This window comes from Girardinichthys multiradiatus, chromosome 4, assembly GCF_021462225.1.
Source record: "Girardinichthys multiradiatus isolate DD_20200921_A chromosome 4, DD_fGirMul_XY1, whole genome shotgun sequence".
Taxonomy (NCBI): domain Eukaryota; kingdom Metazoa; phylum Chordata; class Actinopteri; order Cyprinodontiformes; family Goodeidae; genus Girardinichthys; species Girardinichthys multiradiatus.
In genome coordinates, this window is record NC_061797.1 from 18,487,878 (window position 1) to 18,505,890 (window position 18,013).

Below are 18,013 nucleotides of genomic sequence, written 5' to 3' on the forward strand. Positions count from 1 at the left end.
CTATAAAAGGCTCTCTAAGTGGGCAGTCAACGGGAGAAAGTCTCAGGTCCTGGTGACTCACCTGACAGCCTTCGTGGATCTGTCTCCTCATCAAAGCCCACTCACAGCTGTCTGAAAGGCCCTACTTGTCTCCACAGCCTGTCTCGCATAATGTATGTACACCTTATGCAATGCAAGAGCACTTGAGCCTTGAAATGTAGAGACTGCAGGTTTCAGCAGACGGCACCACAGAAGCAGAAAACCCTCCAGGGTACTGCTGGGAACGTCAAAGCAGGATTTGGGTAAGCAAAACTGAGGTTTAGGTCGTGTTTTACTGCAAATTTGCTAAGTCTTCATGACAAATTCCTTAAAAATCGTAAAAAGTAAAAACTGATCAGATACACCAGCCAAGAAAAGTGTTTCTGGAGAATCTATATTTCCCCTTATTCTTGCTGAATACTTGTAAACTGAAAGATATTTCTGAATTTATTCCTAGAAAATCTAAAATAATTTCCATCAAGGGTTTGTTTCATCCCCTCATCCACACTACTGTTAAATAATTTCAGCTGTTTTAAATGTTTAGGAGATAGCATTACCTGGTGGCAGAAATGAAGAATGCGCATATGAGATACTGACTGGAAAGAATCAGTCTGTTTGGTCTCAGCACATTTTATTGCTAAAAAATAAACTAATTCCTGTTTGATTTACCCATGAATGTCTCAGAACATTTTTTTTTCCTGTATTACATTTTAGTGAAGTGCTAAGTAAACATTGAGTAATAAGTTACAGAATGAACTACTGGCAAATTTAAGCATAGGGAGCCTTTGTACAACACAGAGAAAAAGTACTTGAAGACACGTGTTTTATAAAGTACAACAGTGCACATTAAAAATATGCAACAGCACAAACAGACAGTGAGTTGGCCTCGATGAAGGTTGTGTTGCTGTCTTGGTTTTATCTGTGCAACTTCTGCAGCTCAGTAACACGGACAGAACATCCGTATTCAGACAACTATTCAGACAACTTACAACAAAAAAACAAGTTCTTAGGCCAAAGAAGAAAAAAACATTTTTGTTGCAGAGTTGCACATTTATGTATGTAGAGATTCTCTCTCTCACACACACACACACACACACACACACCAGGGGATCCCGAAGCACTGCATTCATTCATAGCAGTCCAGTCTTCCCAGTAGTCTGAGGTCTCCCCGGTTCTTTGTACCTGCATGACAACATGTAAAGTTCATATGTAGTAGATGATCTCGGGTATCTGCCCGTCCTCTACCGACGTGCCGTTGTTGTTTCCAGGAGAGCTAAAAAACAGAAATGTAATTTTGGTCCCAGTTGTTGATTCCTGGGTCACTTTCTTCAACCCTTTAGTGCCGTAATGCGAGTCTGGACCCTGAGTGATAAAAATAGTCTGGGTTAGTTCAGGTCTTAAAGGGGATTTTGTTGGGATGAAAGCTTAGACTAACCTTTAAGGTGGCACATGCAGTGTAGCTGATGTTGGGCAGGATCTCCACAGGCTCTTTAAACATCACCCGGAAAGTGTTTCCTGAGCCGTCGCAGCTGAAACCGGTGTCGTTCTGGCCCCGCGTGATGCGTTTGTCGCTCTCCAAGATCTGAAAACAGAAAAGTTTTGACTTGTAATCAGAAACGTATGTTTTGTCTGCATATTGAAATGAACATTAAAGGAGTAATGCGTGTGTGATATGGTCAGACTGAAGACTGCACATCTGTAGATTTTGTACCCTGCAGAGCTTGTGGGCCTGTTTCACTTAACTCACTGGGGTGTAATTTTGGAGCACTAATTTCCAACAACAGCCACCTTTAGGTGCTTTACAACTATACCCACAAATGTATCTAAATGCTGCAATCTGTCAACTGTAGTGCAGAGAAACACCGTTGCACACACAATCTCAGGGATTTATTAGAAATGTTCTCCATCTCATCTGAGACTGGCTTGTGGGGCGACAGCATAAAGAGGAAGCCCAGACCACCTTCTCTCAAACGACTATCTCAATCTCGTCTCAGGAGGCTGAGGGTTACCTAGACGGAATCTCTCCAGTGAGTTCCTAGTTTACCCCCAAGTCTCCTCAGAGATATGTCTGCCTTGTTATCAAATCATCTTTTAGTATCCAAAACAAAATTTCAGCTTGCAGAACCAGATCTATCCAAAGAGCTTTCATTTTCTCTGTATTGTACCTATTTTTGAAGATGTTATAGTGGTGGTTTGGTATGTGAGGAGGATACTAGACTGGTGAGGTTGTCCTGACAAGAGAGCAGAAATCATGGTCCTATTAATTAAGGCAAGTTGGCCAAATCCTGAAGCAGCAGAGCAGCCCCAGACCATACCACTACCACTCCCGTGTCTGACTACAGACATGATGTTCTTTTGCTGAAAGGTAGTTTTAGTTTTACACCAAATGTAACAGGATACACACCTTCTACAAAGTAGTTTTTTCTCATCAGTCCACAGAATACTTTCATAGATGTCTTGGAGACCATAAAGATGTTTTTTGGGGAAATGTGCCATTGTGTTTCTTTTTTTTTTTTAAATCAGCAGTGGTTTCGGCCTTAAGACTCCCCCGTGGATCTTGTTATTGTCCAATGTTTTTCAACACTGATCTTAACTGAGGCAAGTGAGGGCTGCAACGTTTTGCACAAATGTTCTTTTTGGTTTTTTGTGGCCTCCTGGATGAGTACTGGACACTGTTGAAAAGATTTTGGTAGGCCGGCCACTTCTGGGAAAGGTTCACTGCCGTTCCAACGTTTTCTCTCCAAATGTAGATAAAGCCACTCAAGGTGGTTCTCTGATGAAATTCAATACGTTTGTTCCTCATCTGTTCTTGAATTTCTTTGCACTGGGCTGAGATGTATTGCCTTTGTGATATTCTGGCCTACTTCATCCTGTCGGATAGGTTCTATTTAGGCCATTTCTTGATTCTACGGGTCTACAAGTGTCACAAAAAACTGAACAGTTGTGTAAAGAGGAGATACTTTTTCACAGCAGTACCTGAGAGTTATCAGCATACTGATGTGGTAAAATGACCCAGCAGAGGCTGGACTTTTTTAAAAGGTCAATCTGTTTGGAATATGCAGCAGGTTAATGATTGGCTTTTACAAGTAGATAGTTTAATCGGTTCTCATCTTTGCTTCTTTACTTGGTTAAGCTGCCTTTCATTAAAAGTTAAAAACTAGTAAACATGGTAAAGATTGCTAATGAAATCACACGTACCAAAACACCAGAGTTGTCTGAAGCATTTAAAAAAAATTGACACATCTAGGCCTGAAAACAGTTCTTCTGGTTGCCCTCTTGCTCCTACCCTAAACCGGGTCCAACAGGATGAAAAACTACTTCATACCTCCCTCAAGCCATAATTTAGCTAAATCCATCTGCTGTCTATGCTTTGATCTGCAGGCCTTAATGCAACAGGTTCAAGAGGGAAACCCAGACATCTCTCCCAAGTTTTTTCAAGGCAACAGCCCACAGTCAACAAGAAAGGATTCAAGCTCCCTTCAAAGTGGGTCGTCCTTAGGCATCCTGATCAGAGGATGCGAGAGGAGCAGACGCTCTACTCTGAGCTCTCCCCAGAGGGCAGCGGTCCTATAGGGCTCGCCCTGGCAACCCAAAACGTTTACCTAATTCCTGCTCCATCCTTTCATCACTCATTTACAAGACACAAAGACCATTAAACTCCTCTGCAGGAGCAAAGACTCACCACTGACCCAGAGGAAGCAGACCACCTTCTCCCAGGTGAAATGATGATATTGTTGCATTTTGTGTTTATATGTTTAGTGTTTTTTATGCTAAGTTTGTGGCTGTTTGTCTTTCTGCAATGATTTCATGCAGGAACAAATGTCAAAGGCCTTACCTGTATGTTGACCTGATAGTCAGTGGGTCCATGTATCGAACCATATAAGCCAAAACCCACGATGGATATTCTTCTGTTTACATTAAATCTACAAACGGAGAAAGATGAATAGAAGAACAGTTATAAAAATGAACCATGATTCAGTTGTTATTTCCCCCGGTGTTGTCTCAACAAACGTAACCTGACCTGATTCTGTCGCTGGTGCCGCTGTACCCCCACCGACTCTCAACCTGCTGGAATCTATTAATGCTACACTCCTCCCCCCTGAGGCAGCAGCGAGGCCTGTCAATGTAGTCGACCCGTGGTTTGGGGTTTACTGTAAAGTGTAAAAACAGATTTACCACCTCCCGATCGAACAATATTCCAGACTGGGCAGGCCCTGTTGCACAAGAAAAAATATCAAACTGGTTTCTGTGGTTGGAGCTGTATGGACACATGAGGAACATAAAAAAGGTGCTAAGTGCCGGCTGAACTGCTCAGAATACGTTTTATCACTGCAGCCTGACAACTGGACGGTACTTCTGCCAGGACACGTACCAGCTGCGAACTCTTCAACGGTCATGAGCGGGAAGCGGATCAGCGGGAGCGCTTTCCCCAGAACTTGGTGCTTGTTCTCCGAGGTTGGGGAAAGCTGTTGTCTGTAACACTCTGCCTCTGCCCAGCGGACCACTGCTTCGAACAGACGATTCTCCCTGATGCTGAGTGTGTCTCGCTCCAACACTGCACACAAAGTATCTACACACACCAACACACAGAACAGCTACACTATTAGATGTTGGAACAAAACGGTGGAATAACACACACAGAGTGACGAAGACTCCCATACCAAGGTCAATATCAGTGAAGCCCTCTGCGTGTATTGCGTCTGCAGTGCTTTTGTCAATAGTGTCCAAGCAGAGAGTGGCAAGCTGAGGTTCATCAAATAACCTCGCCTGTCAAAAAAAAAAAAAAAAACACATTAAAAAAGTTATTTTAAGGCAGTTCTGATTATTTGGATTACATCCATTCATTCCGTTAAAGGACAGTTGCTGCATTTAAACAAAGTGCACACATTTGAATTTTACCAGTGGATCAAACTAACCAGAACCCATGTCAGTAATGAAACGTGTCGAAACAAATTAAAACATTGTAACTAGATAAGAGAGGCAGGATTTTCCTGAGCTGCCCAAATATTCCTTTTCCACAGGGTATTAAACATATGAGGAAAAAATGTGCTGCAGGTTTTTTTATGTATTGGTCCTGACTCTAAACATTTTACAAGAATTACAATATTATCCACATGTATGCAGCAAAGCGTGTCTCTAACCTTTTTTTTTTATTTAAGTCAAAACATTCATTAACTTTCATAGACAGAAAATGGTGGCAGTTCTTAGTTTTGATGCATTTAATAAGAAAAAAGAATCACCTGCTGATCAAGGGAAGGTTTGTCAGTTCAGATCTCATTGCATTGTTTCATATATTGCATTGCAAAATTTTGGGATTTTTAAGCCTAAAAAAAGTTCATGAAATTATGATTATTAGAAATGCACTACTCTGAAGTCTAACCATCTAATTTAGGATTTCATTCTCAATCGTTATCTAATATTTTACTAAACTAAAACCTAAGAACAGGCTGTTTGTGAATGCATTTACAGACTGAAAGGTAAAAAAAAAAAAGTCTTATATGTATTTAATGAACAAAAGGAAACAAAAATAAGAATATTTTAAGGACATGACTTGCTAATCAAAGTTAATCAATGGATAATAAGTGAAAATTGTCTGATTTCCATTACTTTCTGGTTGATTGGTTCATTTCTGAAAATTACAATAAGGAATTGCACGCATAATTACTAAAACACCACTGGAAATGTGTGTTGTCTAGGTTTTGCGTAAAAATCTGTGCAATAGCAAGCAGCAGCAGAACAAAATGCAGAAACCTGAGAGAATAAACCCAAAATAGACCAGCTAATGGAAGAAAAATCCTACTTGGAAAAAATGGATGTAAATCTAAATGGAGATTAGATCCAGTGGTTGCTAGAACAGTTTTTTAAGAAAACGCTGTCTTTTCAAAAGATGTGTTTTGTCTCAGTTCGCAATAAGGACTGTGAATGACTGCTGTCGTCTGGAAAGAAGTTTATCTGATGTTTGAATAAATGCATTTTGCACTGAAAAAGAGGATTTACATCGCCCAGCGTTTTTAGTTGCACTGTCATATAGGAACTGCATATAGTCTGACAATAACCTGGGTGAGAAGCATAAAGGCGTTGTCAGCTCTGAGATGCTTGGTGAGGAAATCCACACAGTGACCCTCCAGGGCTGGAACTGCATATTTCTTTGCCGTGTACAGAGTCGTCATCACCGTCTCTGGACCAATATGGACCTCATCTGAATATAGAAACCTGTACAGTAAAAATATTAATAGTAAAAATATGATAATCAGAATTTCTCATTGTTAACAACTTAAGCTTTAAAACATTCAAATGTCAAGCAAATCTTCATTGCCTTGCAAAATTGTTAATATTCCTTGATTTTTTATTTATTTTTATTGTATTTGATAGACCAACAAAACGTTGTGTATAACCGTGAAGTGGTAAAAAATAATCCAGGGTTTTACATGTTCTCCATTCCGATTACTTGTGTGTCGTTATTATAAAAATGACTGCGTTCAGCCAGAAGTAAAAGCCTGTATGTTGAGGGTCTGGGGGCCACCCGTCCCACCTACCTGAGCAGGGCCAGGAATGCTACTGGCTCCACATCAGGGAGCTCTATTTCAGCCGAAGTGGTCGCCATCCCTCCGTTGAACATGGCATCAAAGACGGCGCTGCCAGCGGCCAGGACGAACTTATGGGCAGGTATCCTCTGGGCCTGCCTGCCTTTCCCCACAATGAACCTGACGTCGCTGAGCAGCTCGTTGTTGAAGAGGAAAGCGAAACGCTCCTTCAGGGAGCTCTTCGTCGCCTGCCAGTTGTAGACGGGCTCCCGCTGAAGGCCGAGGCCCGGCGGAGAGGCGGACGGCGCGGGAGCGGAGGCTGGCATGTTGCACAAAGCCGCTGCTGCTCCGCATTGTACCGAGTTAGAAGGAGCCTCCGGACCGCTTTGGTTCGACGCCAATCCACCGCCGCTGGCCATTCCAAGCCACGACAGTTGGTTTCTACTTTTTATTCTACAAACAGCAGCGTGCTAATGATACAATGTAGCGACCGCAGAGGTGATTTATTTATTTACGTGTTGTCCATCACGCAGAAGGCCAATACTCGGGTTCGGCTGTTGCTAAAGAGACGCACTTCCTCCAAAACACTTTTTCGTCGTTTTAGGTTTGACGTTATTTTGCATCCTTTAAGTTTCATTACCGCCCCCTTCTGGCCTCATCCGTGCAATTCAACCAATGGTCTACAAACATTTGAAACGAAGATAAAAATATTTTTAAACGTTTTTATTATTAATTTATATTACGTGACATTTTCAGTTTCGTTAAAACTGATATTAAATATTCATCACTTCATACATCCATTCTGGAAATATTAAATGATGAAATAATTAAAAATAATTCTAACAGTTAGTTCTGATTATTGATTTAGACATTTGATTATTTAACTTAAAAAAAAAAAAAAAAAAGAGTAAAAAAAAAAGGGCTGCACGGTGGTGCAGTTGGTAGCACTGTTGCCTTGCAGCAAGAAGGCCTGGGTTCGATTCTCGGCCTGGGGTCTTTCTGCATGGAGTTTGCAAGTTCTCCCCGTGCATGCGTGGGTTCTCACCGGGTACTCCGGCTTCCTCCCACAGTCCAAAGACATGCCTGTTAGGTTAATTGGTCACTCTAAATTGACCTTAGGTGTATGAATGAATGTGTGCATGGTTGTTTGTGTGTTGCCCTGCGACAGACTGGCGATCTGTCCAGGGTGTACCCCGCCTCTCGCCCATAGACTGCTGGAGATAGGCACCAGCTCCCCCGCGACCCACTATGGAATAAGCGGTAGAACATGAATTGTGATATGAATTGTGTATATAACCAATTATTGACTCAAGAACGGAATTACATATATTTTGTATCTTCTTTATGTTTTTTTAATAGTTATTAAATGTATTTGAATCATTAAAGTAAAGTTTTTTATTTTAATATGGTACTTTTCTCGCTCGTTACTGGTGTTATTTAGCTTAACTAAATAATCTGAACTGAAACTATCTCTGTAGTTATGCTGCTACAGGCTTAGGCTGCTGGAGGACATAATGACAACTTTCACCCTCTTCGCTACATTCTCACACTACTCTCCAATTTTGCATTATTTGCTGTTATTTCAGCTTTTAACCTTGTTCTCTCTTTTCTCTTCCTAGAAGCTACACCTGGCCTGACTCTGTGTCTGCCTGTGACACCTTTCTGAAGAGGGGAATCGTCCGAGCTTCTGCTGGCAACAACTTAATGCTCACCCTCTACCAATGATCCACATGGCCCTGTCTTTTAGTGTTTAACCCTTTTTCTCTCCTAGACATGGCAATTGACTGAGCTTTTTCTGTAACTAATTATATGTGCTCTCTTTCAGACTCTAACCTTGAAAACTGGCTCAGAGTTTATCTGTTCTTTCTTTCTAGGTGAAACAACTAAAGGAGCTACATCCGCTAACATTTACTTTTCCTTCCCATAGAAAGTACTCCTGGATCAGTGCTTCTGTGTTCTTTTTGTGTCTCTGCTCTGTTCTCTCAAACCCCCAGTCGGTCGTGGCAGATGGCCGCTCACACTGAGCCTGGTTCTGCTGGAGGTTTCTTCCTGTTAAAAGGGAGTTTTTCCTCTCCACTGTCGCTACATGCATGCTCAGTATGAGGGATTGCTGCAAAGTCGACGCCAGTGACTGTCCACTGTCTCTACATGCTCATCCAGGAGGAGTGAATGCTACAAGTCACTGACTGGATGCAATCTGCTGGGTTTCCTTAGATAGAAAAACTTTTTATCCAATTTGAATAAAAAGTCAACTCCGACTGCACTGTTCAATTGTTAGGATTAATTGGAATGTATGAACCTGACTGTTGTGAAGTGCCTTGAGACAACATGTGTTGTGAATTGGCGCTATATAAATAAAACTGAATTGAATTGAATTGAATTGTAGTGTCAAACAAGTTTTTTAATCAAATGTTTTTCAGCAAGACTGTCGTTTTTAATTAACCACTAAATATCATTGTTTGTTGTTTTAATTAAATAAACTATAATCTCACAGGAATGGAAAAACTACTCTAAACTGGTTGTGTTTTTACCTGTAAATGTCTGATAAGCATTAAACACAGCAGATTGTCCTCCTCACTGAGCATGAGCAGTTGTGTACGTGAGCGCCTCTGCTGGTCGGTAGAAGGCAATAAAGAAGAATCTCTTAATCCAGAAAGACGAGAGCGACGAGACAGAGCACGAAAGTGAGAGCTGCACTGAAAGTTAAAAGCAGCAACACAGAGAGCGGTTCTCCAAACATTTCCTCAAACATGACACAGACTAATCATGGACTTTTCTGGAGCTGATTTCTGTTGAATTTTTCACTTGAAGGAAACCTCAGACGTCTATAATGAGCGCTTCTGCAGGGACGGGGGTGTTCATGCTCTCGCTGATGTCCATCCCTTTCTGCTATTTATTCAATTCTCTTATTTACAACAACGGGTAAGATAAATTATAGCCTTGTATAGAGTTTTCCAACTAACTCCATTTGGTAATAAAAATACAAATTTTATGTGTAATATTATTTAAAATGTTTTATGCCAAATTCTAAAGAAATAAATTTTCACATTGTATTCAGTGCAGAAGCCTTCTTCTTCGCTGGGTTCTCAGCAGTCCTCATTCTGACCATCTCAGTCCGTTTTATGCTCAAGAAAAAGGCTCCTGTTGATCGTCTTTTCTACGGTATTCATTTGTATTCAAAATCAAACATGGTTTTGCAGTTAAACACGTTTATACTGCTTAACATAAACGCAACTTTGCTATTCTGGGCATTGCAAACTTCAAATGTCTCATCCATTAACTAACTGAAATAAATTCAATGCAGTGTATGCAGTGTTTGCATTCCTGAGTGTGGTAAATCTGATCATTGGGCTGGAGCAAGACAACATCATTGATGGATTTGTGACGTTTTATCTCAAAGAGGTAAAAACCGCTGTGCACACAAGGTGTGGCTTGCATAAATGTTTCCCCATACAGATTTAAATGATAAATCTCCTTTGTGTTTCAGGCAGAACCACACATTAATACAGCACATGGACACATGATTTCCTATTGGGATGGCTGTGTGCATTATCTCATGTACCTGCTTATGATTGCTGCCATTACGTGGGGGTATGACCTGTCCATCTAACTGTGTATCTGTGCATGTATGGGTTCTGGCATTTTTGATTGCGGTCTTACATGGTTTGCACAGGGACAGCTACCGAACAATTGGACTGTACTGGGTGGGCTCTTTTTCCATGCGCACTATGGTCTACATTCTTGGGAATGCTGTGGGTAAGAACACCAAAAATAATAGGGGTGTCTTTAGATTACTTGTGTTGACCCCCAACTCATAATTATTTTGTGGATCTGTGTTTCCTACAGTGATATGTTATCTTATGTCTTTTTCCAGGAAAATATGGGACCCAAGTTACTCCTCTCTTCATCCTCCACATACTTTACATCTCAGTGTCTGTGTGGGCTTGCTTCCGGATCTTCAGTCAGCCCTCTACACATGATGCCCAGTTAACAGTAAGTCACTGGATTCCTCAGAAGATCCTCAAGTTTTTTACATGGCATGTTGCTTTTGACTCTTATTTGAATAGATACTTGAACCCTCGGCTGCAGTCCAATTTCCTCAGGTATTCTTTATCACATTTTCTGCTGAATCTATCTTCTGCATACATCTATCAACACCAAATATAAGATAAAGAGGAAGCAACAAGTGGTCCAAATAAATCGATACATCCACAAACACGACAAGTAACAAACATGATTACCAGAAATTTAACCCAGAAATGTCCCTGGTATGAAGGTTTAGTCCTTTTGATGTTACCCTGAACCTTCAGGGTGCAGCTTTGTGGAGAAAAGCTGCTAAGCATTTTAGACAAATTTAAACTCCACAGCAGAACATTCTTCTGTTTAAGTGTAAAATATTTTAGATCAATGACATCTGGGTCCTGCTGTGGGTCTCCTGTGGAGACACAGGGAGTAAATTCTGCTATGATATTGTAGAGTTTTATTTGGTCAGAAGGTTTTACTGTTTATTTTCAAAAGCAAAAATTAGAGCAAGACCTAACCCAGAAGGAATGTGGATCAATAACAGATTTTAAAGGGTTAGCTCGGACTTTTTTTTAAAAGTGAGGTTAAGGTTATTATTTGTGTTACTTCATCCTCAATGCTGTTATTCAGTTCTTGGCAGAACAAGAGCGGAGGGAGAGATGGAGGGTCAGAGGGAGATAAGTTCCAGGGATAAAGATTCAGGGTAGCATGCTAATTATAACGTACAAGCATTTCATTGCTCTTAAATGAATTGCATAGAGAAAAAGGGTGAATATCAGTTAAATTTAGACTCGGCAGTAACAATTTGAACATAAAAGGAAGCAAATTTGTGCACCTAATTGGAATCTCTGTCAAAATGAGAACTTATTATGAATTTATTTTGCATACAGATCTCTCACAATAAAACAGGCACTTTAATGCTTGTGGCACAAGAACAAAGAATGCATTAAATTGAAAAAGTTTAAAATTAACTTTTATTTTTGTACATTTTATCTCCAAACTTAAAACGCACTGAGCAGGAACATGTCTGTAAATGACAGGCTCTATGATAAGAAGGAACAGCAAAAACAGGAAACCAGTAAACCCCCTGTTAGCAAATGGGAAGACAGTATAATAATAAACAATGGTTAAATTTCAACTCTTTAATTTAGTGAGTGGTGAGTGCAGATTTATCCTTTCATTTATTAATCATTACTATCAAGGAAAATAGAGCCCATACCATTTAATCTATCTGTTGGAAGGTTTTGTTCATATATTATAATAGTAATTAACTGTGCTGAAAGTAGTAGGGGGAATGATTTAAGGATCCCAAAACATCTTTGAGAAGTCTAGACTATGTCTTCCAAACACATAGATGGTGGTATTTTGTGTAGGTTCTAGTGCAGAAAATCAGGGTTGCGAGTCCTGATGTAACTTATGCAACAAGGACTCAAAACGTTCATCTCAGGGGTGATCTCTGATCATTTTCTTTTAAAGAGCACATTATGCTGTAGGAGGTCATGTCAGGGCAAAAACAGATAAAATTGAAACTGGTGTTATTTTTCAGAGCATTCAGGAGGCACAGCGGACAAGCTTGCTCCATAGACCACTGGATTTGCTGTTTATAGTCTATCTCATTCCAGCTTTGGCTTTCTGTGTCTTCAGAGGCATGGTAAGAAACCATTAAAGGATCAACAAATTAATTGACTGATGAAATGATTCACCAATGGCCTGTGTATATTTTGGAGGTCGTTCTGGACTGTTCCAGCAAATGGTGTGAGGACTACGTCCAGCAGTTTGAGCCTTACCTGAAAGATCCCACAGCCTACCCCAAAGTTCATGTAACTCATTGACATGAAACATGATAAAGCATTGTCCCAATACAGTCATCCGCATGATCTTTGATTTCCTATACTTTATTCACATTCACCAGATGCTAGTGAGCATGTTGTATTCTGGACCATACTACATCATCACTTTGTATGGGCTGTTGGTCCCAGGATGTGAATGGGTGCCAGATCTGACTCTTGTGCACTCTGGTGCTCTGGCTCAGGTAGGTACAACTGATCATGTTTGCTACATAGTAGCTTGTGTACAGCTGGTGACAGATTTCAATCTTGTTCTTATTTTTTAACCATTATTTCATGATATAAACACAAACTGCAATGTATTTTGGGGGGTGGTTTATATGAGAGACCAACAGAAGGTGTTCCAGAATACCAAGAGATACAGCAGACAGTTTGGGGATAACTATTAGTTGTGCACTCGACAAACCTGATCTCTATGGAAGAGAGATAAGACAAAAAGCTGTGGTTGAAAAGAAACCATAAGAAATCTCTTTTAAAGTTGGCCACAAGCTGTATAGAGGACACAACCAATATTTAGAAGAATGAGCCCTGGTCTGGTGAGGCCAACATTTTTGGCCAACAAGCAAACGCTATGTGTGGTGGAAATCTTAACAATGCACATCACCCTGATTACTGCATCCCTGTTTTAGAAACACGGTGGTGACGCTATCATGCTGTGTTGATGCTTTCCTCTTCAGAGGCAGAAAAGCTGCTCAGTTGTTGTCCTTGCCAACCTCATGAACGTGCCAATGTTGCTAAACAAACAATAATAATGATTAATGGCTTAATCTCCACTGACCTCTAGTCTCTTGTAAAAACAGAGAACTTAGTCAGAAAAAAAAACATTTTAGTTTCTTAAAATATTGCCTCAAAGTTAATGTATTGCAAAGTTTGTGTATCTGCTCTTTTTTCAGGCTTTTTAGGAATGTTGTGTAAAAGATTTCAGTTGAACTAATAGGAAATCTTTAGCTGTCACATGGCTAAATAAAGGTGTCTTATTTCATCTGTCAGTCAGTAACATTTGTGAACGTAGAGCTCATCCCTTTGGTGTAGCTGAAAGTGATACAGCTGTCCACCTTTCATGAGGGCTTTCTCTACATTTTATCTGTTTCTGTTTTAACTTAGTGTCTTCATATTTAAGTGAGTGAAATGAATTTGTGGGTAATATCAGTGGCTCAGTCTTGGCTTCAGTACACAAAGGTCTCCCATGTGAAAGAGTTATGTGGGAAAGCAAAGGATCTTGAGCAGATGCCAGATAAAGGGTGACTGCATAGTGAAATATTGGTTATTCCTTAACTTTCTATCCTTTAATGTTTCTGGACTCATTGATTTGTTCTTTAGTGATCTCGCCAGTTGCACTGTGACAGTAGGTATATCGGGGAATGAGCACAATAGAGACATCTGTTCAAATCTAAAATTGGAAAACTATGAAGATTGGCGGGAGCAGCTAGTGCACCCCTCTCATCTCCACCATACAAACCAGCTATTGCAGGCTGACACGCCAGTCATCAGTGGGACTAAGGGCAGGAGATGACTTCAGACCGTAAGGCATGGTGGTATTGGTGGTATTCACTTAAATGTCAGCTGTTCAACAGGGCTATAAATAGGAGGGCTGATGGTCCAGAAGGCTGAGTTGCTATGAAACACATCTATTTTTAGTGACTTAATTAGAAAGTATGATTGGGAGGAGTTAGGTAGATTACAAATTATGTGAGGGTTTGTTAATGACTTATTACATGAATTACCTCTAATTACGAAAGCACCTACGGTTATTTTATCTTTCCATTAAACATGGGAAATATAAATTATATCGAAGTTTCAGATGGTAATACTAAAAAGAAAATGTTTAGGACTCCAAGCTTCCCACATGATTCCAATACATGACAATACATTTACTCAGTTTTGTATGCTATTTTATTTGACACAAAAAAACATTTTCAATTCATTTGCAATCCTGTTTTCAACCTCACCATACCACTTGGAAGACACATCTTGTCAATAAGGCTTTGAGAACTTCAGTCATTGTCTCAATTCTTTGTGCAGTGTTGCGTTTCTGATGATTGATAATAACACACTTATTGAAAACTTGTTTGAGATGTTCTGGTACTCTGCTAAATTGAGTCAAATCTTACTTGACCGACCCGGACTACTTTGCATCATATTAAAATGACAAGTCTGAGCAAATAATGCAGATGGGGTTCCTCAAGATTCCATTCTTGGCCCATTTTTTAAAAATATCTACATGCTTCCCCTAGCTCAAATTATCTCTCACTATATCTATGCTAATAACCCACAGCTTCATGTTCCTGTTTCACATCATTCCCAGTGTTCTTTACAGTCATCAAGTCCAGTGGATATCAAGAGTTTACACACCTCTATTAAAAGGCCAAGGTTTTGTGATGTACAAAAAGGAGTCCACGATAAATCATATAAGAAAATGTTTTTCCACATATTTTGCCATATTTATCCTGTACAATTCAAATGAAAAACAAACATTAGCATTATGTGAAAAAAGTTAAAAATGATAAAATGGACATATTGTCAAACTAATGCTTTGTTGAAACACTTTTGATTTGGTTTCTGTATTCAGTTTTCTTAGGTAGGGATCTATCAGCATTCCACACCTTGACTTGCAGATGTTTGCCCAATCTATTCTGCAAAGGTCTTTTAAATATATCAGATTGAGAGGAAATCCTCTTCAGGTCTTCTGGAATCTGCACTACAGGCCAAAAAAACTTGAATTTGCCTCTTAAATTAAACTTTAATTGTTCTTCCTTTTCAACTTTCTATCAGACACCTGAAGATTTTAGGCTAAACCTGTCTAGTATTGGGAACCATTCATAACTTTATCCATCTTGAAAAAAACCTCAGTTTTGTCTATAGAAAAGTAACCCCAGATCATGATGCTGCCTTTATTATCTTTAGTTGCACTTTGACTAAGATCAGTCTGTGTATAAATGGACTGAATGGTATTGGGTAGAAACACACCTCAGAGTTGCATGTCAGGTATGACCTGTCAGATTGCGATTGTGACCTATCTAGACCCCTGAGGTCATCAAATACCTATTTATCCATTGTTCCTCGGATCAGAACTGAACACAGGGATGCAACATTTAGTTTCAATGCAAAATCAGCTCTGGAATAAACTCTGAGACAAACCTAAAATGTGCAGAAACTGTTGCCACTTATAAATCAGGACTGACATTATTGTTCACTGAAGAGGTTTTAAGCTTTCATAAATCAGATTTGCTTTACATTTGTGTTTTAATGTCTAAAATTTTATATACTTGTTTTAAAGTCTTTCTTCCCTTTTAGTGCAATCACCCTGTGTAGGAATGCTGCTGTATAAATAGACTCATCTTAGAAAAATGTTTTTGATAAAGAAAACCAGCTATGAAACACACAAAAAACTTAATGTTGTGAGAATGTGATGGCATCTTGGGATGCATCTTGCCTTTTCTTCTTACAAAAAATAATCCTTATTAGAAATTGTTGAATAGCTGCCCAGTCTTTAAAACAAGATGCTCTTGCAAACATCTGTACATCATAAAAGAAGACTTAGTGCCTTTCCATGTATAACTGAGATAGTAGAAGGCCAAAGTTGAATAGTTTCATATAAGTAGGTGCTGTCAGAGGAACATTAAGCCTCACTGTAATTTTTATCTCATTTCTTCCTTTTCTGCTTTGTTTTCACAGGCCCAGTTCTCTCATATTGGTGCGTCCCTACATACACGGACACCGTTCTCTTATAGAGTGCCGGCTGACAGCCAGTCTGTGTTCTTGCTTGTTAATGTCCTGTATGCTCTTGTTCCTCATGCTCTTTGCTATCACTGCTGCACACAGCCAGCCTTCTTCCTCAACCCAAAGCAAGAAAAGAAAACACAATGACTCTGCGCCTCTGGGACAGGTTATGCTCACCACAGATGGCAAGATGCCTTAAGAAAGCCTGAAAAACTCGCACACCCTGCTCTGTCTCTGCATTTACAAATTTGCTTTTGTAGCTGGAATTCCCCCCTTTCATGTTTTATGTGCTAAACAGGAGACATAATTTGTGCCATGTCTTGTTGTTTCTGCTGGAAGTCTGAAGAGAAATTTTACAAGATGAAGAAGTGTATTTTGTGTTGTTAAAACAATATTTATGGTTTTTAATCTACCTGTGCTAATATTTTTTGTAGGTTTTTTCTCAATGAAACTATTTGTTTTTCAAGTCTGAAGTTTGAATTGGCAAAAAATATTTTGTGTGTAGTGTCTTATAATATTAAGTATGCAAAAGTTCTCCATTTAAGTCATTCATAAATAAATAAAGGTTGGTATTGTTTTCAGAACTTCTTGCAAGATGCATTCGTTGCAAATATTACATTAACACATAAAGTTTAAAAAGATATTGTTGAATGGATTCCCTGACTTGTTTTTTTACTCCTTTTTTAACTTATATGTTGTCAATAAATCTGTCTGTTTTGTCCAGACAGATTTATTGACATTCATTTTCAAACACTACTTCATGTTTCGATTTCAATTAAATCCTGCATGTTTATCCTTATGTAAATTTACTGTAATGAATGTTGGCCTACTTCTCCGCGCAACATTTTAAGTAGTTGTGCAAATATGGGCAGGTTTTATGTATAATAAATGTTTGATGATTTTTTTTTTTAGTGTTCATCGTAGAGCCTCTCGATAGTGGAGTTTTTAAATACAATCCAAGGTGAAGATATAGACAGTATTTGTGAAAATAAATACCAAAAACACAAATTTTTTAAAAAGCGTTTAGAAGTTTTCCCTTCCTTCTTCTTCGGACACAGAGAAAAGGAATTCAACCCGGAAGTACCTTCCTCGGTCAAGAGGAGAGACGGTGGTTGTCGGTGGTGAGACTACGTCGAAGAAGAACGGTTTTGGTGCGGCGCGGGAAAAACAAAAATAGAAATATATCGGATTCGGAAAAGGTGGATTTGGGCATAAACTGGTATGTGAATGGTTCGGTTGGAAATGGAGACGGGAAATGAGGAAGACATGGATTTTGAAGGGTGGACGCCAGCTGGGAGAGGAAGAGGGAAAGGACGTGGAAGAAATAAAATAGATGAAGGAAAGGGAATTGGTGATATCCAAGGTAGCAAGCGAGAATTGGAAGGAAGCAGTTCAGAAGAAGAAAGGATAGTTAGGAGGAAAGTTATGAGGGAGGAATTTAAAATAATATTGAAACTTAAGAACGAGGAAGAACAGGATAACATCAGCCCCAATGTGGTGTCAAGAGAGATAAAAAAGAAAATTGGAGATGTTGAAATGGTAAAGATTTTGAGAGATGGAAACTTATTGGTAGTTTGTAAAAATGAAGAACAAAAGAACAAGGCTTTAAAGGTGGATAATATCTGCAAGAAAACGGTGTTGGAGAAAAAAATCATGGGAGAAAATAAAAAAATTAGAGGAGTGATTTATGGGATCCCTCTAGATGAAGATCTTGATAAAATTAAGAGAAGTATTATTGGTGCAAACGTGAATAACTTGAAGAGATTGTCAAAAACAATAAATGGAGAAAAAGTAGGAAGTATGTCAATCTTCATTGAATTTGACGAAAAAGAGTTGCCACAAAACATCAAAATAGGTAATCTTAGCTTTCAGGTTAGACCT

The 18,013-nt window shown here is 39.3% G+C and overlaps 2 protein-coding genes across 4 annotated transcripts; one reads left to right on the top strand and one right to left on the bottom strand.

The window, feature by feature from the left end:
• Positions 1 to 632: 632 nt before the first annotated feature.
• On the bottom strand, positions 633 to 7,152 carry LOC124866519 (BTB/POZ domain-containing protein 1-like). 2 transcript variants are annotated; one of them, XM_047362339.1, is made up of 8 exons: positions 6,555 to 7,152; positions 6,075 to 6,231; positions 4,680 to 4,785; positions 4,391 to 4,588; positions 4,040 to 4,169; positions 3,854 to 3,941; positions 1,454 to 1,600; positions 633 to 1,380 (listed from the first exon to the last, which is right to left on the bottom strand). In XM_047362339.1, the coding sequence occupies exons 1-8, from the start codon at positions 6,959 to 6,961 to the stop codon at positions 1,222 to 1,224; spliced, it is 1,392 nt and encodes a 463-aa protein (XP_047218295.1). In that variant the 5' UTR covers positions 6,962 to 7,152; the 3' UTR covers positions 633 to 1,221. The 2 variants fall into 2 exon arrangements, with proteins under 2 accessions (XP_047218295.1, XP_047218294.1); XM_047362338.1 differs by having other exon boundaries at positions 4,040 to 4,232.
• A 2,023-nt stretch (positions 7,153 to 9,175) lies between these two features.
• On the top strand, positions 9,176 to 16,716 carry LOC124867040 (transmembrane 6 superfamily member 1-like). Of its 2 annotated transcripts, none has more exons than XM_047363237.1 (10): positions 9,176 to 9,464; positions 9,601 to 9,704; positions 9,847 to 9,944; positions 10,030 to 10,133; positions 10,216 to 10,298; positions 10,417 to 10,535; positions 12,112 to 12,216; positions 12,293 to 12,385; positions 12,478 to 12,597; positions 16,088 to 16,716. In XM_047363237.1, the coding sequence occupies exons 1-10, from the start codon at positions 9,373 to 9,375 to the stop codon at positions 16,277 to 16,279; spliced, it is 1,110 nt and encodes a 369-aa protein (XP_047219193.1). In that variant the 5' UTR covers positions 9,176 to 9,372; the 3' UTR covers positions 16,280 to 16,716. The 2 variants fall into 2 exon arrangements, with proteins under 2 accessions (XP_047219193.1, XP_047219194.1); XM_047363238.1 differs by having other exon boundaries at positions 9,606 to 9,704.
• The last annotated feature ends 1,297 nt before the right edge of the window (positions 16,717 to 18,013 follow it).

Bases quoted from the DNA above. Each gene is read 5' to 3' on its own strand.
- LOC124866519 (XM_047362338.1), bottom strand. From the start codon at position 6,961: ATGGCCAGCGGCGGTGGATTGGCGTCGAACCAAAGCGGTCCGGAGGCT. The intron at 4,786-6,074 runs GTTATTGTCAGA...TTTTTTTGACAG, and splicing joins CCTTTATGCTTCTCACCCAG to GCGAGGTTATTTGATGAACC. The intron at 3,942-4,039 runs GTCAGGTTACGT...CTCCGTTTGTAG, and splicing joins GGCACCAGCGACAGAATCAG to ATTTAATGTAAACAGAAGAA.
- LOC124867040 (XM_047363237.1), top strand. From the start codon at position 9,373: ATGAGCGCTTCTGCAGGGACGGGGGTGTTCATGCTCTCGCTGATGTCC. The intron at 9,945-10,029 runs GTAAAAACCGCT...TTTGTGTTTCAG, and splicing joins TGACGTTTTATCTCAAAGAG to GCAGAACCACACATTAATAC. The intron at 10,134-10,215 runs GTATGACCTGTC...TGGTTTGCACAG, and splicing joins ATTGCTGCCATTACGTGGGG to GGACAGCTACCGAACAATTG.